At 42.8% G+C, this 22142-nt stretch overlaps 1 protein-coding gene across 3 annotated transcripts; it reads right to left on the bottom strand.

Annotated features, from left to right (window-relative positions):
* Positions 1–3984: 3984 nt before the first annotated feature.
* FAM216B (family with sequence similarity 216 member B) lies at positions 3985–16535 on the bottom strand. 3 transcript variants are annotated; one of them, XM_043892073.1, is made up of 5 exons: positions 16415–16505; positions 13468–13579; positions 10026–10146; positions 7730–7951; positions 3985–4108 (listed from the first exon to the last, which is right to left on the bottom strand). In XM_043892073.1, exons 1-4 carry the CDS (start codon positions 16453–16455, stop codon positions 7734–7736), a joined length of 492 nt encoding a protein of 163 aa, XP_043748008.1. In that variant the 5' UTR covers positions 16456–16505; the 3' UTR covers positions 3985–4108; positions 7730–7733. The 3 variants fall into 3 exon arrangements, with proteins under 3 accessions (XP_043748008.1, XP_043748009.1, XP_043748007.1); XM_043892074.1 differs by lacking the exon at positions 3985–4108 and adding an exon at positions 7415–7594 and having other exon boundaries at positions 7702–7951; positions 13468–13573; positions 16415–16535; XM_043892072.1 differs by lacking the exon at positions 3985–4108 and adding an exon at positions 7415–7594 and having other exon boundaries at positions 7702–7951.
* Positions 16536–22142: the final 5607 nt, after the last annotated feature.

Here is a 22142-nt window from a genome sequence, read left to right as displayed (position 1 = left end):
CTGAGGTCATTCAGCAAATGCAAGGGGCAGTTATATATATAGTTTAAAGCTATTTATTTTATTTATTTGGCTGCCTGAGTCTTAGTTCTGGCATGCAGGATCTTTTTGTGGTGTTTGAACTCTTAATTGCAGTGTGTGGAATCTAGTTCCCTGACTGGCATTTAACTCTGTTTAATCTTAGCCACTTGACCACCAGGGAAGTCCCTATATGTTGGCAATCACAAGTATCACCTGGGACGCCGTTGTTCAGATTCTGATTCACTGGGTCAGGATGGGACTGAGAGGGCTGATTCCTAGGCAGGTTGAAAAGAAGTCCGGGGGTCCCCAAGGAGAGAGGGGTGTGGAATTCTCAAGGAGGAGGAAAGGACAATCATTGTATTTTCCTCTACATTCCTTAGTCTTAGTTGCATAAAACGTTCTTATCTTTAAGCCTTGAACTGATGATTACACAACAAACAACTCAGTTTAAACTCTGTATTAAGGATTATGTAACAACAATGTATCCTGCTTGAGGATAGTTTCTCCTTCCTGAAAACCTTCTGGCTAATCCTGTTATCTTAAAATGTAAATTATGGGAGTGGGTCTAGTAAGATCTTTACAACCTCCAGACATTCTTTTGATTCATTGTAATAACTAATTAAAAAGTATATAACTCCCTTGCTAACACTAGCAAAGGGGGCACTCTTTCTGCCCCCCTCTGATGTCTATGTCAGAAGCTTTTTCTAGCTCTTTTATACTTTAATAAAACTTTATTACACAAAAGCTCTGAGTGATCAGGCCTCATCTCTGGCCCCAGATTGAATTCTTCTCCAGAGGCCAAGAATCCCAGCGTCTTTCGTGGTTCAGCAACAACCTTTCAGGACCCAGGAATTTGACCTTAAGCATCCTCAGTGAGTCTGGTATATGGATTGTATTTTGATTAATACTGCTCCAAATGTATAGGTTATGTATGAACTAGTATTAATTATTGAATCTCTTAGGCTTATCTGAAATTCCTTTTTCCTCAACAGCATGTTGGAGGATTTGAACACAAAACAGTTGAGTTTTGTCACTGAACCAGACTTAGGTCCACTTGCCCACGTGCAGTAAATTCAATTTACTGACACCAGGTTGCAGTGAAGGAAGGTGCATCATTTATTACAGGATTTCAAGTGAGGAGTCCAGGCAGCTAGTGCTCAAAAGACCTGAACTCCCTGATGGTTTTCAGAGAAAGGTTTTTAAAGACAGAGTGAGGAAGGGGGGTTGTGGCGTAGACATTGTTCTGACTGGTTGGTGGTGAGGTGATCAAGGGTCAATACCATCAGTCTTCTGGGATCAGCTGGTCTGGAGTCTCCAGGCTTGTGGACAGCATACAGGAAGCTGAAGATTGTCTACAGCGTGGGACAGTCATCTGAGAAGACAGGCTCAGACTGGATGTCTATGCAAAAGGGCCCTGACCAGGTGACCAGAGTCATCACAGAGGGTGCATGTGGAGACAGCAGAGCCAAGACTAAAGTGCAGCAGTGAGGTGTCTAGGAAGGGACTACAGGAGATTCACACTTGGAATCATGCAAAAATGAGTGTTTATTTCCATTTTGGACCCCAGGCACCTTACTCAACTTACCCTAGTTTTGGCTTTGGTAGATAACTTCTTAAACGGTTCCCAGTGATCCCCCCACACACACAGCCCAGTTCTGGTATACATGCCCTTGGGTAATCCCCTACTCTTGTGTGTGGCCCGGACCTGGTTACTTATTTGGAAGTAGTAGAACATAGCAAAGATGTTGGCATGTCACTTCCAAGATCAGGTTATAAATGACTGACTTCCACCTTACACACCATTCTTTTTTGCTCTCTTTTGTTTTCTGATTCTGATGAAATAAGTTGCCATTTGTGACTTCTTGAGATGTACCGATATTTCCACCCTATTGAGGGGCCTAAGTAGCAGAAAACTGAGGGTGGCCCCCAGAAAACTTCCAACAAGTAACGGAAGCTCTGAGTCCAGCAGCACCCAGGAAGCTGTTCTTCAAGCATGAGCTTGGAAGTAGATACTTTTCCAGTTGAATCTTCAGATGAGACCACAGTCTCAGCTGACACCCTGACTGCAATCTGTTAGAGACACTGAGCCAGAAGCCCCAGCTAAGCCATTCCTAGATTCCTGACTGTGGAAACTGTGAGATAGTAAATATTATTGTTTTAAGTCACTAAGTTTTGGAGTATGTTTTCTGCAGGAATAGGTAACTAATACAGTCCTTAAAGACTTGGGTGGTTGTGGTGGTGGGGGTGATGCTGGTTGCTGAACCTGAAGATCAATGCAAATAAGGAAATTGAAAACGTACTGAGGATACACTGAATGGCATCATAGTTTTGCCCAGGGTGGTCTTCTCTACAGGGGTTCCTTCTTTTACTTCTTCCTCATCCCCTCCAAACCCTTCCTTCTCTAAAAATAACCTGGAGAGTTGCCTTATCAGGATTGACTCTTAAACTTTGAAATTTCTCCTATTAAATCTTCATGACTGTTGCCATCACCACCCTCATGTTTATCATGACTTCTTTCCCTGAAATTTGCCATGGTTTCCAGTAAGATTGTGGCTGTAACTTATAGTGACAACAACCTCCACTTGTCCAAGTTCTCGTCTGCCCAGCAGCAACAGTCACTAAAATACAGAAGTTAAAACGTCTGACACTGCAAGGGTATAGAGCAACTAGAGCTCATACCTTGCTAGTGGGAAGGCAAAATGGTGTCACCACTTTGGAAAACACTATGGCACTGTCTTATAAAGTGAAACCTAAATATGACCCAGTAGCCATATTTTTAAGTATCTACTCAAGAGAAATAAATAAATACTCACTGGAAGGACTGATACTGAAGCTGGAGCTCCAGTATTTTGGTCACCTGATATGAACAGTCAACTCACTGGAAAAGTCCCTGATGCTGGAAAAGATTGAGGGCAGAAGGAGAAGAGGGCATCAGAAGATGAGATGGCTGGATGGCATCACCTATGCAGTGGACATGAACTCAGGCAAACTCCGGGAGATGGTGAGGGACAGGGAGGCCTGACATGCTGCAGTCCATGGGGTAGAAAAGAGTTGGAGATGACCAGGCAACTGAACAACAGGAGAAATAAAAACTTATGTTCACATGAAAGTTTACACTAAACCGTTTATAGCAGCTTTATTTGTAACGGTCCAAAGCTAGAAACAATCCAGATGTTCATCAACTAGTGAATGGACAAGCAATTGTGGTGTATCTATACAATGGAATGCTACACAGGCAACACCGTGAACCACAAGAGCATCATGCTAAGTGAGAGAAGCTGGATACAAAAAACTGTCTACCCTGATTCTGACTATGAGAATTCTAGAGAAGGCAAAACTATGGTGATAGAAAGCAGGTCAGTGATTATCATGGGCCAGACTTTGAGGGAGGAGATTGTTTATGGAAGTACACAAGGAAACCTTTAGGGTAACGGACTGTCCTATATCATGATTGTGGTGGTGGTTTCATGATTGTATTCATTTGTCAAGACTCATTGAACTTTGAGTACATTTACTGCGCATAAATTATACTTCAGTAAAATTGTTTAAAAGAACAAAAGGCTAAGTGGCCACGTAAAGTAAAGAATTGAAGTAATTCAAGTTCTTTTTTCTTTTGTCTTTTTGATCATGGTGTAATAATTAATCATTGTTCATTCAAAGCCTTTTGTTTAAATGCGAGACTCCATAGTACCAGAGTGGTTGGAGAAATCTGAGCTGATATGGTTTTGGAATTCTCAGAATTACTTTCTTTGCAGAATAAAATGATTATTAAAGGAAAAGCAATAAAAATATGTTGCTTTCAAGCTTACATATATATTATTAAAACTCAACAGTAAGTTCAGCCATTGTTTAGACCTTAGGCCAACAAAAATATTTTTGGTAAAGGAATATTTTGTCATTCATATTGTTTAGAATTGCTGGCTTATAGCGATGATAGAACACAGACCAACATTTAATCAGCTTTATTATTGTCTTAAAATCCTTTTCAGACACTGCACCCCTATCGGTGGCATCTGGATGAACTGCTCCTATGCACTGTTCTTCACAAACTCCTGCTACTCCTCACTAGTAGCTGTGGCCTCCTGGAACCCTAGAAATAACAGCACAAATTCATAGGCCAGTCTGATTTGCCAAATCTTTCAATGTTTTATAATTATTAACAAGTATTATTGATTACCGACCACAGACCAGGTGCTAGTTCTGGGTACCAGCACCTGGTCTGTGGTGCTAGTCACTTCACTGAAAACGTCAGTAATCTCAAGGACTTTGAATTCTGATGGTGTCTATTGACACTGTAAGGACAAGCAATAGAGTCTCCAACAGGTCAGCACTGTAGACCTTCCTAGAAGTTACAGTTTGCCCTTCGTTCCCTCTCGGTCATCTTTCTCAGCATCCCCCCAGGTGATCACCTTTTTCCAGTATCACAGCCAATCATATTCCTCATAAGCTTCGGGTGTGGGGCTCAACAGGTGAGGCATTATCCTCTCAGAAGAGAGATTCAGCAAGTGGGACCTTCTGCACCAACTTCGATTTATTTGTTCTTTTGTGCCTTGTACCATCCACTTGATAATTAGCTTTCACAATTCTCTATCAGAAACAACGTGCTTCTAAAGTTTTTTTTTAATTAATTTATTTTTAATTGAAGGATAATTGCTTTACAGAATTTGTTGTTTTCTATCAAATCTCCACATGAATCACCCATGCTGCTGCTGCTGCTAAGTCGCGTCAGTCGTGTCCGACTCTGTGCAGCCCCATAGACGGCAGCCTACAAGGCTCCTCCATCCCTGGGATTTTCCAGGCAAGAGTACTGGGGTGGGTTGCCATTGCCTTCTCCTTGAATCAGCCATAGGTATACATATATCCCCTCTCTCGAACCTCCCTCCCATCTCCCTCCTCATCCCACCGCTCTAGGTTGATACAGAGTCCCTGTTTGAGTTTCCTGAGAAAGGGATAGTGAAGTCACTCAGTTGTGTCTGACCCTTTGCCACCCCATGGACGGTAGCCCATCAGGCTCCTCCGTCCATGGGATTCTCCAGGCAAGAATACTGGAGTGGGTTGCCATTTCTTTCTCCAGGGGATCTTCCTGACACAGGGACTGAACCCAGGTCTCCTGCACTGCAGGCAGACTTCTTTACCGTCTGAGCCACCAGGGGCTCCTGAGTTTCCTGAGACATACAGCGAATTCCCCTTGGCTATCTATTTTACATATGATAATGTAAGTTTCCCTGTTACTCCCTCCATGCATCTCACCCTCTCCTCCCCTCTCCCCATGTCTGTAAGTCTGTTCTCTATGTCTATTTCTCCATTGCTGCCCTTCTGAAGTTTTTGATACAGGAATGCTGCTCAGAATTATAAGTGGCCTCCTTGATATTCTGCATCACTAGCTAAGGTTTTCATAGCAAATATCTGTGCCCATCAAAAAAGGTCTAAGCTGAAAGTGCCTGCAAGAGTTTCAAAAGGATAAATGCTCCTTTGATGGTTAATACAGGCCAAGTTAGGTCGACCACAAACCTCTGTGCCTTAAGAGGGCTACCCTATATAGCCCACCCCAGTTCCATTTGATTTTCCTCCCCTCCTTTTAAGCCCACCTAAAGGGCTTCCCTGGTGGTTCCCTGGCAGTAAGGAATCTGCCTGCAGTGCAGGAGACCTGGGTTCAATCCCTGGGTTGGGAAGATCCCCTGGAGAAGGAAATGGCAACTTTCTCCAGTATTCTTGCCTGGAGAATCCCATATAGAGGGGTCTGGGAGCTACTGTCCATGGGGTTGTAAAGAGTCAGACACGACTGAGTAACTTTCACTTTCACAACAATTCTTAACCTAGAAACATAGAGCTCCTTAGAGTACATGAATTGGGGCCTGGATTGACAGAGATCAAGAAGCTTCTTTGTGACTAAGTGTAGGAACCCAACACAGTCAGCACTGGCTTCCCCAAGACTTCCAACCATGCACCCTTGTCCCTCCCAAAGAAAAGTAGATCAGATCTCAGAACCAGTACTGGGAGTCTTCAGAACCTCGTAAGAACTTTACGTCTTCTGTGTTAACAGTTGTAGGATGAAGATGATGATAATCATCAATGAGTTTTTTCTATTGAGATTGCAGCATCTTTTTTCAGATCAATGTTAGCATATTCCTTGTCAAGCAAGTTAATACTCCATCTCTACCAACTCCTTTTTATAGGCTTGACAATGTCATGAATGATTTGAAAGCAAGAAAGAGGTTGAGCATTTAGAAATCAGATGAAGAAAGGCATTTTTACGTTTTGACTTTCTGTGAGCACTGCTGACTTACTTTTAACACAAAAAAATCACTAGTGATGTAACTATTAAATGTCACTAACAAAATACTCTGCCATTTGTATGGTGATCCGACTCATTGTTATCTCGTTTTTTGCTTATTTGTGTAGTCTTACCTAGTTGGATAGCATCACCTACTCAATGGACAGGCATGCATGCTTGCTAAGTCACTTCAGTCATGTCCAGCTTTTTGTGACCCCGATGGACTATAGCCTGCCAGGCTCCTCTGTCCATGGGATTCTCCAGGCAGGAATATTGAGGTGGGTTGCCATTTCCTTCTCCTCAGTGGACATGAACTTGGGCAAACTCTGGGAGATAGTGAAGGACAGGGAAGCTGGGCAGGCTGCAGTCCACCGGGTCCCAAAGAGTCAGACATGACTTGGTGACTGAACAACAACAGTAGTTTTAACACCATTAAGGCCATAAAAAGGTTTGACTTGAGGTCCATTCTTTGGGGTTATTTCTTCTGCTGCTGAGACTATCTTCAGCTGCCAGGGGAAGATATGTGCACGAATCCTCTTACCTGCGCCAAGGTCCATTACAGCTGTGTAGAAGGAACCCAGCTGTAGCAGGTTGATAAGTTTCAAAAGGATACAAAGTGACTGAGTTAGGCAAGAACCAGAAGCTTTGGGGCCAGGTTGAATGCTGTTGTTTGATGGGGAAGTCAAGAGGAAGGCGCCCATGGAAAGGCACAGCCCAGCCACGGCTGAGACGACGTGGTCCAGAAGCCCTGCAGGCCCAGTGTTCCCTCTGTGTCAATCTGCTTATTTTCCCAGTGTGCACAGCAGGGCGCTTGCAAAATATGTCCACCCGGTGACAGAGGGCCTGAACCCTCTGGTCCCTTGTCCTCTTCCAGTGTTCTTGGGATTTCTCTGGAACGTTCTAATTCAAAGGAAGCTTTTACTCCAAAAGCTTTAAGAGTCATTTTATTCTACAGATTATATTTGGAATGAAAGCCTTGCTTACTCTTTAAAAAAATTTTTTTTCAATTGGAGGAAACTTGCTTTACCAAACATTGTGTTGGTTCCTGCCATACAGTGAGAATCAGCCGTAACTGCCCCTTCCTCTTGAGCTTCCCTCCCGCCCCTCCCATCTGGGTGATCACAGAACGCCAGGCCAGGCTCCCTGTGTGATACAGCGAGTTCTCACCAGCTGTCTGTTTTGCACATGGTAGTGTAGTATATGTGGACGCTACTTTCTCCATTCATCGCACTCTTTCCTTTTCCCACTGTAGGCTCGCTTCCTCGTAGCTCCGTTGCTCTTAAACCTTTCTGCTTGTTCTTGCTGGTAAAATGGATGTGAATGGGAGAGATTATTTCCAGGTGTGGGGTTTGTGTTAGATGTTATTCTCTTATTTATTCCTATTCAACAGATATGTACAAAATACTCACTAGATGCCAGGGAAACATGGGTGCCCACCTGTTCAGAGCTTGTGCACAGCCCTGGACCTGGGGGATGGTAGCCTTGTGCTTTGGGCCCTGAGTGGAATCACACACACAGGTCGTGCTGAGGGCTGAGTTCTTGTTCTGCCCGCGGCTCTCTGGGGGACGGTTCTATGAGGACCTGCCTTGGCTGAGGCTCTTTTGGTTGAATCTCTTAGTACAGCCGCACAGGCCAAGGCCTCCCGTTGAGTAATATAGCCTGGAGGGAAGAAAGGAGATAAACTTCAAAGTCAACAGCTTTACAAAGCAAACAACTCTGCAAATATCCACATAGGCACACAATACCTTCTACTTTGTATGGTAGAAGCAATTATGTTTAGCATTCTTAGACTGTACAGTTTTTCAGGCTATGAGGTATGTTTTTCTTCTGGTACATTTCTCATTCAATAAGTTAATAAATTAATTAAATGAATAATAGTCTGTAATTATTGACAAATAGACAAATATTTGGAGAGGGACTTGAGCCATGAGAAATCTTCACAAGAGCTGCTTATCTTTAACTGCAAACTTGCTTCAGACAGAAACAGATACATTCAGTCTCAGTGTTTTTAAAGTGCAGCCTGCAGACCCTGCACAACAGAATCGTTTGGTTGAGGCCACACTAATAATGCTGTTTAAACATGCAGGTTTCTGACTCTATTTCAAAGAACTTGCGTCAGAAACACAGAAGATTAGGCTTGGAAGTCTATTTTTTTTGGTCCCGCTGCATGGTATATATGATCTTCGTTTCTAGAGCAGGGATCGAACCCATGCCCCCTCCATTGGAAGCTCAAAGTCTTAGCCAGTGGACCACCAGGGAAATCTCTGGAAGACTCTATTTTAATAGCATAGACAAGTGTCTCATGTGCACTAAACATTGCATATCTCTGTTTCTGGTTTCACTGGCTTCTGTGCAGTTTTACTCTACAAATAAGGCTACCAGATGATAATCCTCATGCTTTCAGTCAGGCATGAGCATCCGGCTAAATTCTGGCTCTGCCATTTACTAGTTGCGTGACCCTGGTCAAGTTGTTTAACTTACTCATATGTCCACCTCTTTGCAATCCTATGGACTGTAGCCAACCACGCTCCTCTGTCTATGGGATTTCCCAGGCAAGAATACTGGAGCAGGTTGCCATTTCCTTCTCCAGGGGATCTTCCCAAACCAGGGATTGATCCTGTGTCTCTTATGTCTCCTGGCAGGTGGGTTCTTTACCACTAACGCCACCTGGGAAACAAAATGTTCCCCAACATGGGGCCTGAACCCACGACACTGAGATTAAGAGTCTCATGCTCTACTGACTGAGCTACCAGGCCAGCTAATAAAAGATCTCCTGTAAACACTCACTTGTCTTTAGCACTTCTACCTTATTAGTGGTGTTCCTGTATTTGCACAAGAGGAAAATGCTATTGTTGGTTGTTCTTGATTTTAAATCATTTGCAAAAACCATGCTTTCCTTTTGTGCAACAATAGGAACACCACTAATAAGGTAGATGTGCTAAAGACAAGTGAGTGTTTACAGAAGAAAGTCTCTGTTGGAGTTAGGAGAAGAGTGTAGTAAGTAGGAGCCAGAGACTGAGAACATCTCCTGGAAGAAAAGGATTTTAATAATAACTGCCTTTCCATAGACTGTTGCTTACAATCTATGAAGGTTTTCCACAGCCATTCTTTTTGGTTCATAAAATCCCATGTGGTTGGTGAAAGAAGAGAGATGGCAGACCTTGGGGTGAAGATGCGTGATCTTTGGTGTGATGCTCCGCATTGATGTTTCCTCTCTGTGTGATCTTGGTCGAGTCCTATAACCTGTCTGAGCTACAGTTTCCCACAGCATTAAAGTGGGGGTGAAAATGAGATGTTCTGTGTAGAGCTCATAGCACAGTGTTGGAAACACCATAGATACTTAATGAACGTAAGCATTATTGCTGTGACTCAAACAAGCCAGTGAGTCTGCACAACCAGCGATGGGCTGAACGGTGGGTTGAGCCTGGATCGTCTGCCCAAGCCCATTGCCGCTTCTACTAGATCAAGTGCTCATAAATCTCAGAGAGTTGTTGACATTTGATAACAAACCCTACTCCAATTTCTTTAAGCCCTCTTAATTTCCCCATAAAGCCTTGCTTTTTATTGTCAGAGAAAATCATTTTCAAATTGACCTGTCAACTGTGTTGATAAAACAGCAGGCTGACAGGAGGCCATTCTTCTTGAATTATTTATCTGGAAACCTGACTTCCAGCTGTAGCATAGGAGTCCTTCTTCCTGAGGCGCCTGGTTCAGGTCAGGTGGTTAAACTCACCAAGCCGCTGCTGGTGCTGAAGGCTGTGGGTGTAGCGGGTCTGCAGGGCCTCCCACTGGGGCCTGGGGCTGTAAATCCTCATGATGCTATAAAAATAGCGCTGCTGCCCTGGGGTTAGGTCCTGCCAGAGCAGAGCGGGAGACTCTGGTGAGCTGCTGGACTTGAGGATCAGAGTGTGATGTATTCAAAGCTGACTTGCACAGAAATAAGATGCTTCTCCCACTGTTTCCCTCCCCTTGTCCCTCTCTCAATGAGTTTCCTTTCACCTCCCTTAGTTTACTTAAACCGTCTTCCACTGGCAACTGTAATGGTGAAAATGAGTTTTAAAAAAAAAAAGATTCTGGGTAAGTAGGTCACAGTATTAGGCTGAGGGAGATTCAGGGATTTTCAGTATCTGATGCTGAAGCTGAACCTCCAATACTTTGGCCACATGATGCAAAGAGCTGACTCATTGAAAAAAACTCTGATGCTGGGAAAGATTGAGGGCAGGGGGAGAAGGGGATGACAGAGGACAAGATGGTTGGATAGCATCCCTGACTCAATGGACATGAGTTTGAGTAAGCTCCGGGAGATGGTGAAGGACAGGGAGGTTTGGTCTGGGGTCACAAAGAGTCGGACACGACTTAGTGACTGAACAACAACAGCCGGTACTGATCTGTTGTAATCCTTGTTAAGGAAGGTAGACTGAGAATGTGCACAGGGCCTGAGGTGTGCCAGGCCTCTGGAGAGTAGAAGAACTTTCCATTCAGGGCTCTCAGCTTAAGCAGAGAAGGTAGATGAGTGGATGGGTAACGTGATAAGCGTTTGAGGTCATTAGTGAAAAAGTGCTATGAAAACAGAGAAGGAATATAAGCTCGTGTTAAGGAGTCAAGGAAGCTTCCTGAAAGAGACCAACACGTCTGAGTCTGCCTTGTCAGGAGAGAGTCCCTAAAGGGGCTAGAATATGGATTCTCAAAGGGCGTCAGCATCGCTTAGGAATCTGCGAGAAATGCAGATTCCTGGGCCTCAGCCAGACCTGCAGAATCAGACACTGGGGGGCTGGGGCCCAGGCCTCTGGTGACCTCTGGGTGGTTTTTGACGCTCATGCTGTAAAACTTGGGAACCACTGAGCTAGAAGAAAAAGAAAGGCTGATTAGAGAGAGAGTGGTACAGATTTTCTTCTGGGGTACAAAATATCTGAATATATTGGGAACCAGACTTTTGGCATTTTTTTTTTTTTAACTTTAACCTGGTGGCTCAGATAAGAATCTGCCTGCAGTGCAGGAGACTCGGGTTCAAGCCTTGGGTTGGGAAGATCCCCTGGGGAAGGAAATGGCAAGCCACTCCACTATTCTTGCCTGGAAAATCCCATGGACAGAGGAGCCTGGCAGGCTACAGTCCATGGGGTCACAAAGAGTAGGACACAACTAAGCGACTAACACTTTCAGTGCAATTGCAAAAAAATTACTTTAACCAGGATATAGAGTCTGAGCTGGAAAAGCCTCTAGACTGGGACAGCGGAAGATCACGGGAGCCTTTTATGCTACACTAAGAGGTTAAGGATTATCTTTACTACGAAGAAACACTGGTCTTTCTTCAAGGCAGTGGTTCTCAACAGGAGTGATTTTGACCCTCAAGGGACACTAGGCAGTGTCTGAAGAAATTCTTGGTTGTCAGAGATGGTGGGAAGGAAGACAGATGCCACTGGCATTCAGGGGTTAGAAGCCAGGGATGCTGAACATACTACAGAGCATGAGACAGCCTCCCAGTGCCCCCAGACAAGAATAGCCCAGGCCCGAATGCCATTCTTTGAGCTGACTGGATCTGCATTGTAGAGAGACCACTCTGGACCTGCTATGGAGAATGCCTTAAGGGAAGACAGACCGCTGGTAAGGGGACCATTTGGAAAGCTACCATCTGGTTCAAGGGAGGAACAAGAGCTGCACTACAATTACTTTTATATACCTGCCTGATATATAGAGATGAGGAAACAGAGAAAGTGGCATCAACGTTTTAGAAAAATCAAGATAAAATAAGTTCGTGTGTGTGTGTGTGTGTGTGTGTGTGTGTGTGTGTGTGCGCGCTAAGTTGCTCAGTCATGTCCAACTCTGTGACCCCATAGACTGTAGCCTGCCAGGTACTTCTGTCCATGGGATTCTCCAGGCAAGAATAGTGGAATGAGTTGCCATTTCCTTATCCAGGGGATCTTCCCGACCCAGGGATCGAACCCATGTCTCTTACATCTTCTGCATTGGCAGGCAGGTTCTTTATCACTAATGCCACCTGCGAAACCCAAAATAATTTCACCTTTGGCTAAAAAACTCAAAGCAATGACATAATTTCAAAACCAGTTGATAACCGTGTAGTAAAAAATAAGATAATTATATATAAGCTAAGTGAATTTTATCTGCTAAAACATTTCGTGTGGCATTGAAATCTGTCAGGTTTTTTTAAGATCTAGAGACCTTAAACTTGATATTAAAAATATATTCAGAGAGAAAGTAGCTGAGCCAAGTACTTCACACTTTGAGATATTATTTCAGTTTTACAGTTTCCGAATTAGATGTTTTAAAAGATAATATATTTGAAGAAGAGATTAGATCCCTAATTAAGCCTTTTCAAATGATTGAGAACTATATAACATGAAAATTGCAAGCCGTTTCAAGAGCAAAGCTCCAAAGTGCAATGGGAGTTTCCATTATATAAGATAAAACCTTAAAAGTTATAGCTTTATTTTACAAGGAGGGGAAAAAAAGCATAGTTCTTTTCCTTAGGAGAATACCATCTTCCTAAATGAGAAGTAATAGATAATACTTTTTTTTTTTCTGATTTTATTTTAAACTTTTTATTTTGTATTGAGGTATAGCCGACACAGCCAAGAACACAGAGGTGTGGGTTTTAAAAAAAGCTTTTTTTTTTTTTTTATACTGGAGTGTAGCCCATTAAGGATGTTGTGGTAGTTTCCGGTGAACAGGGAAGGGACTCAGCCACACGCATGCATGTACCCATTCTCCCCCAAACTCCGCTCCCATCCAGGCTGCCACATGATGTTGAGCAGAGTTCCCTGTGTTGTATAGTGATCCTTGTTGGTTACCCATCTGAAATACAGCAGTGTGTGCCTGCTCATCTCAAACACCCTACCTATCCCTTCCCCCCATCCATCCCCCCTGGCAACCATAAGTTCATTCTCTAAGTCCGTGAGATAGCAGATGACATTTTTGATATTGTCACCCTATTGCTTAGCTTTCCTTGAGGGGAAGGAAGAGTTCCTAAAGGGGGACAGATGTAGGATTAGACCATCTGAGTGCTCCTTCATTCTCTCAGACACACTGTCAACATACACCGAGGGTGTGCGTTGAGCCCTATGTTCTCCCTAATGCCAGGTAAACAAGGACCCAAGAAACCCCCACCCCCTGAAGAAGAGACAGAGAAGGCTCCTCCATCTGTGACTAGCATGCTGTACCTTCAACAATGGCGTGTCAGAGGCAGAGCGAGGGACTTGGATGCAAGGGATATGTGGCACATGCCACAGCTTTTGTTGTCTTTTCCATCTTTCTCCCATCTTTATTCTGTACCTCGAAGGAACAACAAAGCGCAACATAAATTTTCATGTTGTTCAAACAGTTTTGAGGGATGTACCTAAGTAAGTAAGCAATCAAGTAAATAAGTAAACAAACAGACAGATGCTATTTATTTCAAGGGAAAAGACATTTTCTCAAATGTTTCCATGGAACTGGGCCTCACCAGACTTCTTAATTCTGCACTTTTCCCAATTCTCATCCCTTACTTGTTCCGTTGCTAAGCCATGTCTGACTCTTTGCTGTAGCCAGGGACGACAGCATGCTAGGCTTCCGGTCCTTCACTATCTCCCAGAGTTTGCTCAGACTCAGGTCCACTGAGTCGGTGATGACATACAAACGTCTCTTCCTTTGTCGCCCCCTTCTCCTGCCCTCAATATTTCCTAGCATCAGGGTCTTTTCCAGTGAGTCGGCTTGTCACATTAGGTGGCCAAAGTATTGGAGCTTCAGCTTCAGTATCAGTCCTTCCAGTAAATATTCAGGATTGATTTCCTTTCGGATTGCCTGGTTTAATCTCCTGGCTATCCAAAGGACTCTCATGAGTCTTCTCCAGCATTACAGTTTGAAAGCATCAATTCTTTGGTGCTCAGCTTTCTTTATGGTCCAGTTCTCACATCTTTACGTGACTATTGGAAAAACCATAGCTTTGACTATACAGACCTTTGTCAGCAAAGCGTTGTCTCTGCTTTTTTTTTTTTTTTTAAAGCGTTGTCTCTGCTTTTTAATATGTTGTCTAGGTTTATCATAGCTTTTCTTCCAAGGAGCAAGCGTCTTTTAATTTAGTGCTGCAGTCACCATCGCAGTCATTTTGGAGCCCAAGAAAATAAAATCTGTTACTGACTCCACTTTTTCCCATCTATTTGCCATGAAGTCATGGGACCGAACCCGAGGGAATAAATCGGAGTCCTTTGTCTTTCTGCTTACTCTGCATTCGGACAGTGCAGTTCAGTTCAGTTCAGTCGCTCAGTCGTGTCTGACTCTTTGCAACCCCATGAATCGCAGCACGCCAGGCCTCCCTGTCCATCACCAACTCCCGGAGTCTACCCAAACCCATGTCCATAGAGTCTGTGATGCCATCCAGCCATCTCATCCTCTGTCATCCCCTTCTCCTTCTGCCCCCAATCCTTCCCAGCATTAGGGTTTTTTTCCAGTGAGTCAATTCTTTGCATGAGGTGGCCAGTGCATTGGAGTCTCAGCTTCAAAATCAGTCCTTCCAATGAACACCTAGGACTGATCTCCTTTAGGATGGACTGGTTGGATCTCCTTGCAGCTCAAGGGACTCTCCATAGTTCAAAAGCATCACCACAGTTCAAAAGCATCATTTGGAACAGGTGGATCGTCAAACCACACCAGGTCTTAACAGTTATTTCTTGATAACTCTAAATAATACTTATTACTTTATCTGATTCTATAAGTAATATATATAATTTTTGAAAATTTAAAAATAGAAGAGGAAATAAGATCATCCATAATTTAACAGTGCATAATATGTTGTCATTTGATTGATTTCATTTTACTATTTTTTCCCTGTGTACATCCACTGTGATATTAGAACAGGGAGATCATCCTCTATATGTTATGCAGCTTCCCAGCACATTTAATAACCTTTGAAAATATGATTTATCATGGCAGTATATATATCTTTACATCATTTTCCATTTCTTGCACATTTGGATTTGCTGTTTTTCCAACTTTGTACTATAAAAGAAGCTGTTAAATCTGGCCATGTTTCTAACCTGACAAAGATACAGAATGCAGGAGCCACAGCTGCTATGATTAAGTTTCATTTTGTTTCCACGCAATTCAGGGTTTAGAATCTGAGGTGTATAGAATAATTTAAAAATTAACCATCAAGAAAGAATACACATATTGGAGCAGGGTTGACATGCCAGAGTGGAAATCCCAGCATTTCTCCTCTCTTCCCTCCTTTGCCCTTGTCAACAATGTCTACCTCATTGGTTTACTTGATTACCTGAAATTTTTAAAAAATTCATTTTACTGAAGTATAGTTGATTTACAGTAGAGTGATTCAGTTGTACACATATATACATTCCTTTTCATATACTTTTCTATTATGGTTTATTACAGAGTGTTGGGTATAGTTCCCTGTGCTATAGAGTAGGACCTTGTTGTTTATCCATTCTATATATAATATAACTAGTTGAGATTTGAAAATAGAATGCTCTCACTTTAGGCCAGTTCCTCCTGTCTCCTCTACCCTCTTGTATGTTCATACATGTGCACGCATGAGCACCACAGTACACGCACTTAAGAATTTTAACATGTGAGAAATCTCTGGTTCCAAGTTTACAGAGCTAAGGCTCAGATCTTCCAGAAGAGGAATTTACTAGGGAAATGTCAGTTGGCATCTTTGTGTGTCTTGTTTCCTCAGTATAAACTTATACTTTAAACTATAAGTATTTTATTCAATACTGCTTTCCTTCCATGTGCTCTCTGGAAGGTATCCCAACCAAGATACACTCTTTTAATATTGATTGTGATAGACGCCTTCACTCTACCCTGTAATCAAATCACCTCCAAATCCCTCCTCCCATTTTCCAGGTCTGTAGAGCAGAACATAAATATTCTTCAAAGCTGGAAAGATTTTTTTTCTTTCCTCAAATAGCATCAGAAAATGACTGACGATCTTTCTTAGGGCAGCAATTCATGTGTGCTTTCTTTGGGCTATTGCTAAGGAAATCCATCTTACCTAATCAAGTGGTCTCCACTTGATAAAGTTTGTTTAAAATGCTTGCAGAGCTCAGGGAGTAAATATCGACCCAAAATCTTACGTCTGAAACAAAAAGACAGATTTGCTTAAAAGAAACTTACCCTGTATTGTAATCTCCCCTCTTTAAAAAGCTGGCATTCATATTACGTGTAGTTTTCCTGCAAGGTTTGTCTCTTCATGGGGTGGTGGCGGTACAGTCCTGTTTGTTGATAAGCTGATATCCAAGCGACATCATGTGATGAAACAAAGAGCTGGGAGATTTGGCTGCTCGCCCTTCCCTGCTTCTAGGCAACATGCAGCTGCACAGTTTAATCTTTTATCTTCCCCCCCCCCAAATTTTATATCTAATTGTCAACTTCTAAATCTACCATATCTGCATTCAATGCAGACACTGGTGAGATAAGTACTTGGAGACAGACTGAATATTAAAGGTCAAGAAATCCATCAGGGCAACAGCCCGTTACATGTGTAGTTCTCAGATTTGGAATCAGTAACCCCCATCCCTGTTGCTCAGAAGGATGAAGGAATAATTCCTAAATACAGAGGTACAGGCATAAACTTGTGGCAATCTATGGAGTGGTCCCATATGTTAAGATAATGTTCCGTTCTCAGTTTTTGGAGGAATGTGCTATTCTCCATGTTTGATCTTGACTTGAGGCCACATGATGGAGAACTTATGGCACAAGATTCTTGCCCACACTGACTTCACCAGCGTGAGCCTCCCATTGTAACCTGACTCATGAGAGCAATCTTATCACTTCCTCTGGGCTAGCGTTTTGACTACAGACTACTTTTTTTCAAATTGTCTGCAAAAATGAAGAGTTCCAAGGGAAAATGGAGGAAAAAATAGCAAAAAAAGGAAACCACAAATTCAAGATTCTTCAGCGGCTAAGGGGAAGAAAAATATAGGGAGATAAAAGTGATGAATTGTATAGTTTAAAAGAGAAAAGACTCAACACACAGAAATAGTTTGCATTTTCCCACAATAATTTAAGTGTAGACCTTCTGGGGAATAAACATGATATAAGCAAGAGTCTATAAATGCCGGTGAATACCCCCAAACCTCTCGGATCCAGGTCGGAGAGGTGATTCTCTACTGAGAGAGAAAGATCAGTTGTCTGCAGAGTTGACACTGTTGAGTCTCCCTTGAATGTTTTTCCAGGATGTGATGAAATGCCTTCTAGGGCTCACCACATCTGCTGACAGTTACACACACATGCTGATTCATAACAGCATGCATCACTCCCTGCCAGGTAAGGAAAACAGAGACAGATCTAGGCATTTGACTGAGAGGGAACTGAACACAAGAAATAGAAAAGTTTGGGAATGGCCTGCATGGGAGCAAAACAAGAAAGGTTAGCTAATCCAAAGACTGGCAATTGCATTAAGCTACTACTGCACCTAGAGATGGGGGGCCAAGGGAAAAAGGATTCCAGCCAGAGCCCATGAACACTGGGCCACAGAGGCTGCTTCTGTTGGGCCATTGCTGCCGAAACAGCACCCCAGCACCTGGTACTCACTTGCTAGTCTTGCTTCTGTGTTCTTTCTGCAACTTTATTACTGTTGCTGTCACCACTGTCGCTGGCTTGGCTGCTACTTTTGCTAACATGGTCGCTGAAGCTGCCGCTGTTACGGTTGCAAGCAGCAGTCATTCCCCTTATCCTTTCCCCCAGATTTCCATCTCCTGCATCCCAGTGGATGCCAACTGGTGAGGAATTCCAAAATGTATTTTGCAGTCTTCTCACAACTGTGGTAAGAGTTTCCCTGGTATCTCAGATGGTAAGGAATCTGCCTACAGTGCAGGAGACCTGGGTTCAATTTCTGGGTTGGGAAGATCCCCTGGAGAAGGGCATGGCCACCCACTCCAGTATTCTTGCCTGCAGAATCCCATGGACAGAGGAGCCTGGCGGGCTGCAGTCCAGGGAATCGCAAAGAGTCGGACACGACTGAGCAACTAACATTTTCACTTTCACTGTAGTAAAGAGAAGGGTATAGAAGGGTAAGCATGAAGCTGAGAGATAAAAGACACCCCTGCATATGAGAATGCCGTCAACAAAAATTTAAGACGTACCTCGGGGATCTATGAAGTCTGGTAGAAGGCTGAAGGACTTTGACATACAGCCAGTGTTTGCCTAATACCACTAAAGTTTGGAATTTTGTAAGAAAAGACAATAAAAGATGATTACCTAGCTCTGTAGATGGTATTGGGGCTTCCCTGGTGACTCAGCAGTAAAGAATCCACCTGCAAAGCAGGAGACTCAGATTCGATCCCTGGGTTGGGAAGATCCCCTGGACAGAGAAATGGAAACCCACTTCAGTATTTTTGTCTGGGAAATCCCATGGATGGGGGAGCTTAGTGGGCCACAGTCCATGGGGTCACAACATGAGTCAGACATGACTTAGTGACTGCAACAGTAGATGGTATTAAAGAATGAGAGATACATTTTGGGACAATAAGAATTAGGAATGATAAGAATGTATAGTATCACTTTTGGACAAAGAAAATGTTTCCCGATGACAGCTAGACTTTTCAAAGAGAATTTATTAAATTAACTACAAAAAAAAAAAAAAAAACCACCTCATCATCAAATTACTGTAGAAAATATCATTTTGACTATGGATGAAGATGCAGACTATTTCATAGTTGAAACGTCAGTACATCAATGGGGCTCAATGCTTAAGACACTGGTATGTTTAAGTTCCATTCTCAGAACATGGATCATAAACTGTTTTTTATAGGATAGTAGGGTATACATGCAGAGAGGCAATGGCTCCCCACTCCAATACTCTTGCCTGGAAAATCCCATGGACAGTGGAGCCTGGTGGGCTGCAGTCCATGGGGTCGGGAAGAGTCGGACAAGACTGAGCGACTTCACTTTCACTTTTCACTTTCATGCATTGGAGAAGGAAATGGCAACCCACTCCAGTGTTCTTGCCTGGAGAATCCCAGGGACAGGGGAGTGTGGTGGGCTGCCGTCTATGGGGTCGCGCAGAGTCGGACACGACTGAAGCGACTTAGCAGCAGCAGCAGGGTGTACATGACCTCATGGGCATTACCAAATGAGAAAAAGCGACCCATGATTGGAATCCACAGTGAGATTAAACCGTAATTTAAAGAATATAGCCTGCTAGAATAAGAGTCTCACTGTATATCATAGAGATAAGTACTTGCCCAGAAAACTGTGAACCCAGGAAGAAATTATGCACTCGTGTCTTTCTGCTTGAATTTGAGCCAACTCCGGAAGTTGGTGAAGGACAGGGAAGCCCGGCGTGCCGCAGTCCGTGGGTTTGAAAGCAGTCAGACACGACTGAGTGGCTGAGCACCAGTGCTCTGCTCTAGGACCCTCTGAGCCGAGGAGCTTTCCATGGGGTAACTCTGCATTCCCGAGGGGCACAGGCTCCAGGCGCAGGGGCGTCGGCAGTCGCAGCACGCACACTCAGTAATTGCCGCCCTCGGGCTCTAGAGCGTGGGCTTAGTAGTTCCGGTGCGTGAGCTCAGTTGCTCGGAGACACGTGGAATTTTCCTGGACCAGGGATTGAACCCATGTCCCCTGCATTGGCAAGCAGACTCCGGTCCATACGACCAGGGACGTCCCAGAGCTTTCACAGTCTTTGTTGGACTTTCGCAAAGAGCTGTAGGGTCCATCAAGCTCTATCCTGTTCGGTGGGGTTGGGCCAGGAGTCTAATTATTCCTCTGTTATCTTCTTTTTTTTCTCTCTCACATCTCTTCACAGAAAATTCCTGTTTCTTCAAGATTCCCCAAACAAAAGCTCTACACATACCAACCCCTTAAGGATCACTCCTCTCAAAAGTGAGAAATCAAAGAATCCCAGTTTTAATCCTACTTTAGACACTTAAAAGCAGTGATTAGTAGCAAAGGAAAAGCTCAGTAGGTCATATATGTGCCAAGGACTTTGGAAAACAGGTTCCTCAAGTTCAGAAAATAATCTAAAATGGAATTTAACTCAAATGCCCAGAGATTTAACTTTGACTCTATAATCTCAAATAACTCTATGGAATAAAAAGCTAAGATGTCAGAGGCAATAGAGCAGGTGCCCTGGGTATTTGCAAGTAATTCTAGATTCAAGGGCAGATTATTTTTTAAAACTGTAAGAATTTACTAGAAAGTATTTTTCACTGGGAGTTGGTGCTGGTCCTCTGAAAACAGATCCTATGGCAAAGCTAATTCTAGAGCCAGGACTCAAACCCATGGTTACCTGAAGTCTATGATTTTTCCCCTTAGACTCTGGAACTAAAAGGGAATTCAAGCAACATACCTGTTGCTGTAATAGAAAATTACCCCTCTTATGGAGCCATTATAGGCACACAGAATTCATGCATCTTGATGATTGCTGTCACTGGGGTACGTTTCATTTCCATCCACAATACTGCTTAGTTGAGCAAGGGAGTCTTTAGTTTCACAAAGACTCATGGTCATAATTCTGGAGTAGATGGGTCTTATTATACCAAGTCACTGACCTTCTGACAAGGCTCCTGGGAAGGCTTCATGCAAGCAAGTGTCTAACAGATCATTCCCATCAGTCCATAAATTTCCCAGGCATTTCCCAATTCACAGAAAATGTGGGTGTAAAGCTTAGGTCCTTACCCATGAAAATACTCTTTGCATGTATTCTGATTTTTTTTTTAAGTGAACTGAATAAAAATACCATCTGCCACTTGACAATGGCTTAGTGGAGCAACTTATTTATTGAGATATAACTGACATAATTTAGATTCAGTATTTGTGTATTTTGGAAAATAATCACAACAATAAGTCTAGTTAATATCCGTCCTTGTAAATATTTATAAACATTTAAAAGATCAACACTGACAGCTATGTCTTGAAATAGTTATTTCTTTTTCTGTTATTACTATGGATAGGGTTCTGGGGCTTTTAGATGTTGTAGACCTGGTATTTCTGAAATTGACAAGGTGCCTTGTAAAATTCTCATGGACAGATAAGTACAAAACTTGAAACTTGTTAAAAATTAATGCTAGAGGTGCCAATTAAAGGGTCAGTGACAACCTGAATAGGACTTTGGTGGCATGCCCTGATCTGTTCCACAGTTTTACCAAGGTCTTGTATGGAGACATAGTAGGCAAGCTTGTTAAGTTTTCTGATGACAAAGATTTAGTTTTCAAATGACAGAAATCGAGGTGGGATGAAGAACACAGTGGATGGCAGAATCAGGACACACAAAGATCTTGACAAGTTAATGTGTGGATTGACTTTAAAAATGATGGAATAACAATGAAAGTTATATTCTGCATCAGTTTCATTTCTAGTTGGAAGAATACAGAAGTGAAATTTGGAGCTTAGTAGCAGTTTAAGCATAGGAAAGTACTGCAGAATGAGGCTGCTAGGGAGTTTGTGGGCTCCATCAATAATGCCTCATAAAATATTTGAAGGGCTCACATGTTAAAAAAAATTCTGGTTTTATTGAGGTATAATTGACATACATCACTATAAAAATGGTTTGACTTAGGTATATTATGAAACAGTTCTGCAGTAAGTTTAGTTAGCATCATCATCTCGCATAAATATAATAAAAAGAGAAAGCAAAAAAAAAAAAAGAAAAAAATTTTCTTGTGTTGAGATCTTTTAGGGTTTATTCTCTTACCAACTTTCACATGTACCGTAGAGCAGTGTTAACTGTGGTCATCACGCTGTATTTTACATCTCTAGTATTTCTTTACCTTATAATGGGAAGTTGGTACCTTTGGACCACTTTTCTCCAATCCCTCCTCCCCACACCCCCAGCCTCTAGTACACAAATCTGATCTCTTTTTCTATGCATTTGGTCGGTATTTTCTGTTACCGTGTTTTT

The sequence above is a fragment of the Cervus elaphus genome, chromosome 30 (genome assembly GCF_910594005.1).
Source record: "Cervus elaphus chromosome 30, mCerEla1.1, whole genome shotgun sequence".
Classification (NCBI taxonomy): domain Eukaryota; kingdom Metazoa; phylum Chordata; class Mammalia; order Artiodactyla; family Cervidae; genus Cervus; species Cervus elaphus.
Note: the sequence above shows the minus strand (reverse complement) of the source record. Positions and strands in the feature narration are given on the sequence as shown.

What these genes read in the sequence shown, in the direction of transcription:
- FAM216B (XM_043892073.1), bottom strand. Translation starts at nt 16,455, where the DNA reads ATGAATGCCAGCTTTTTAAAGAGGGGAGATTACAATACAGG. An exon ending in AGGGGAGATTACAATACAGG is followed by an intron (nt 13,580 to 16,414) that starts GTAAGTTTCTTT and finishes TGTTCCTTCGAG; the next exon opens with GTACAGAATAAAGATGGGAG. An exon ending in TCAGCACCAGCAGCGGCTTG is followed by an intron (nt 7,952 to 10,025) that starts GTGAGTTTAACC and finishes TCTTCCCTCCAG; the next exon opens with GCTATATTACTCAACGGGAG.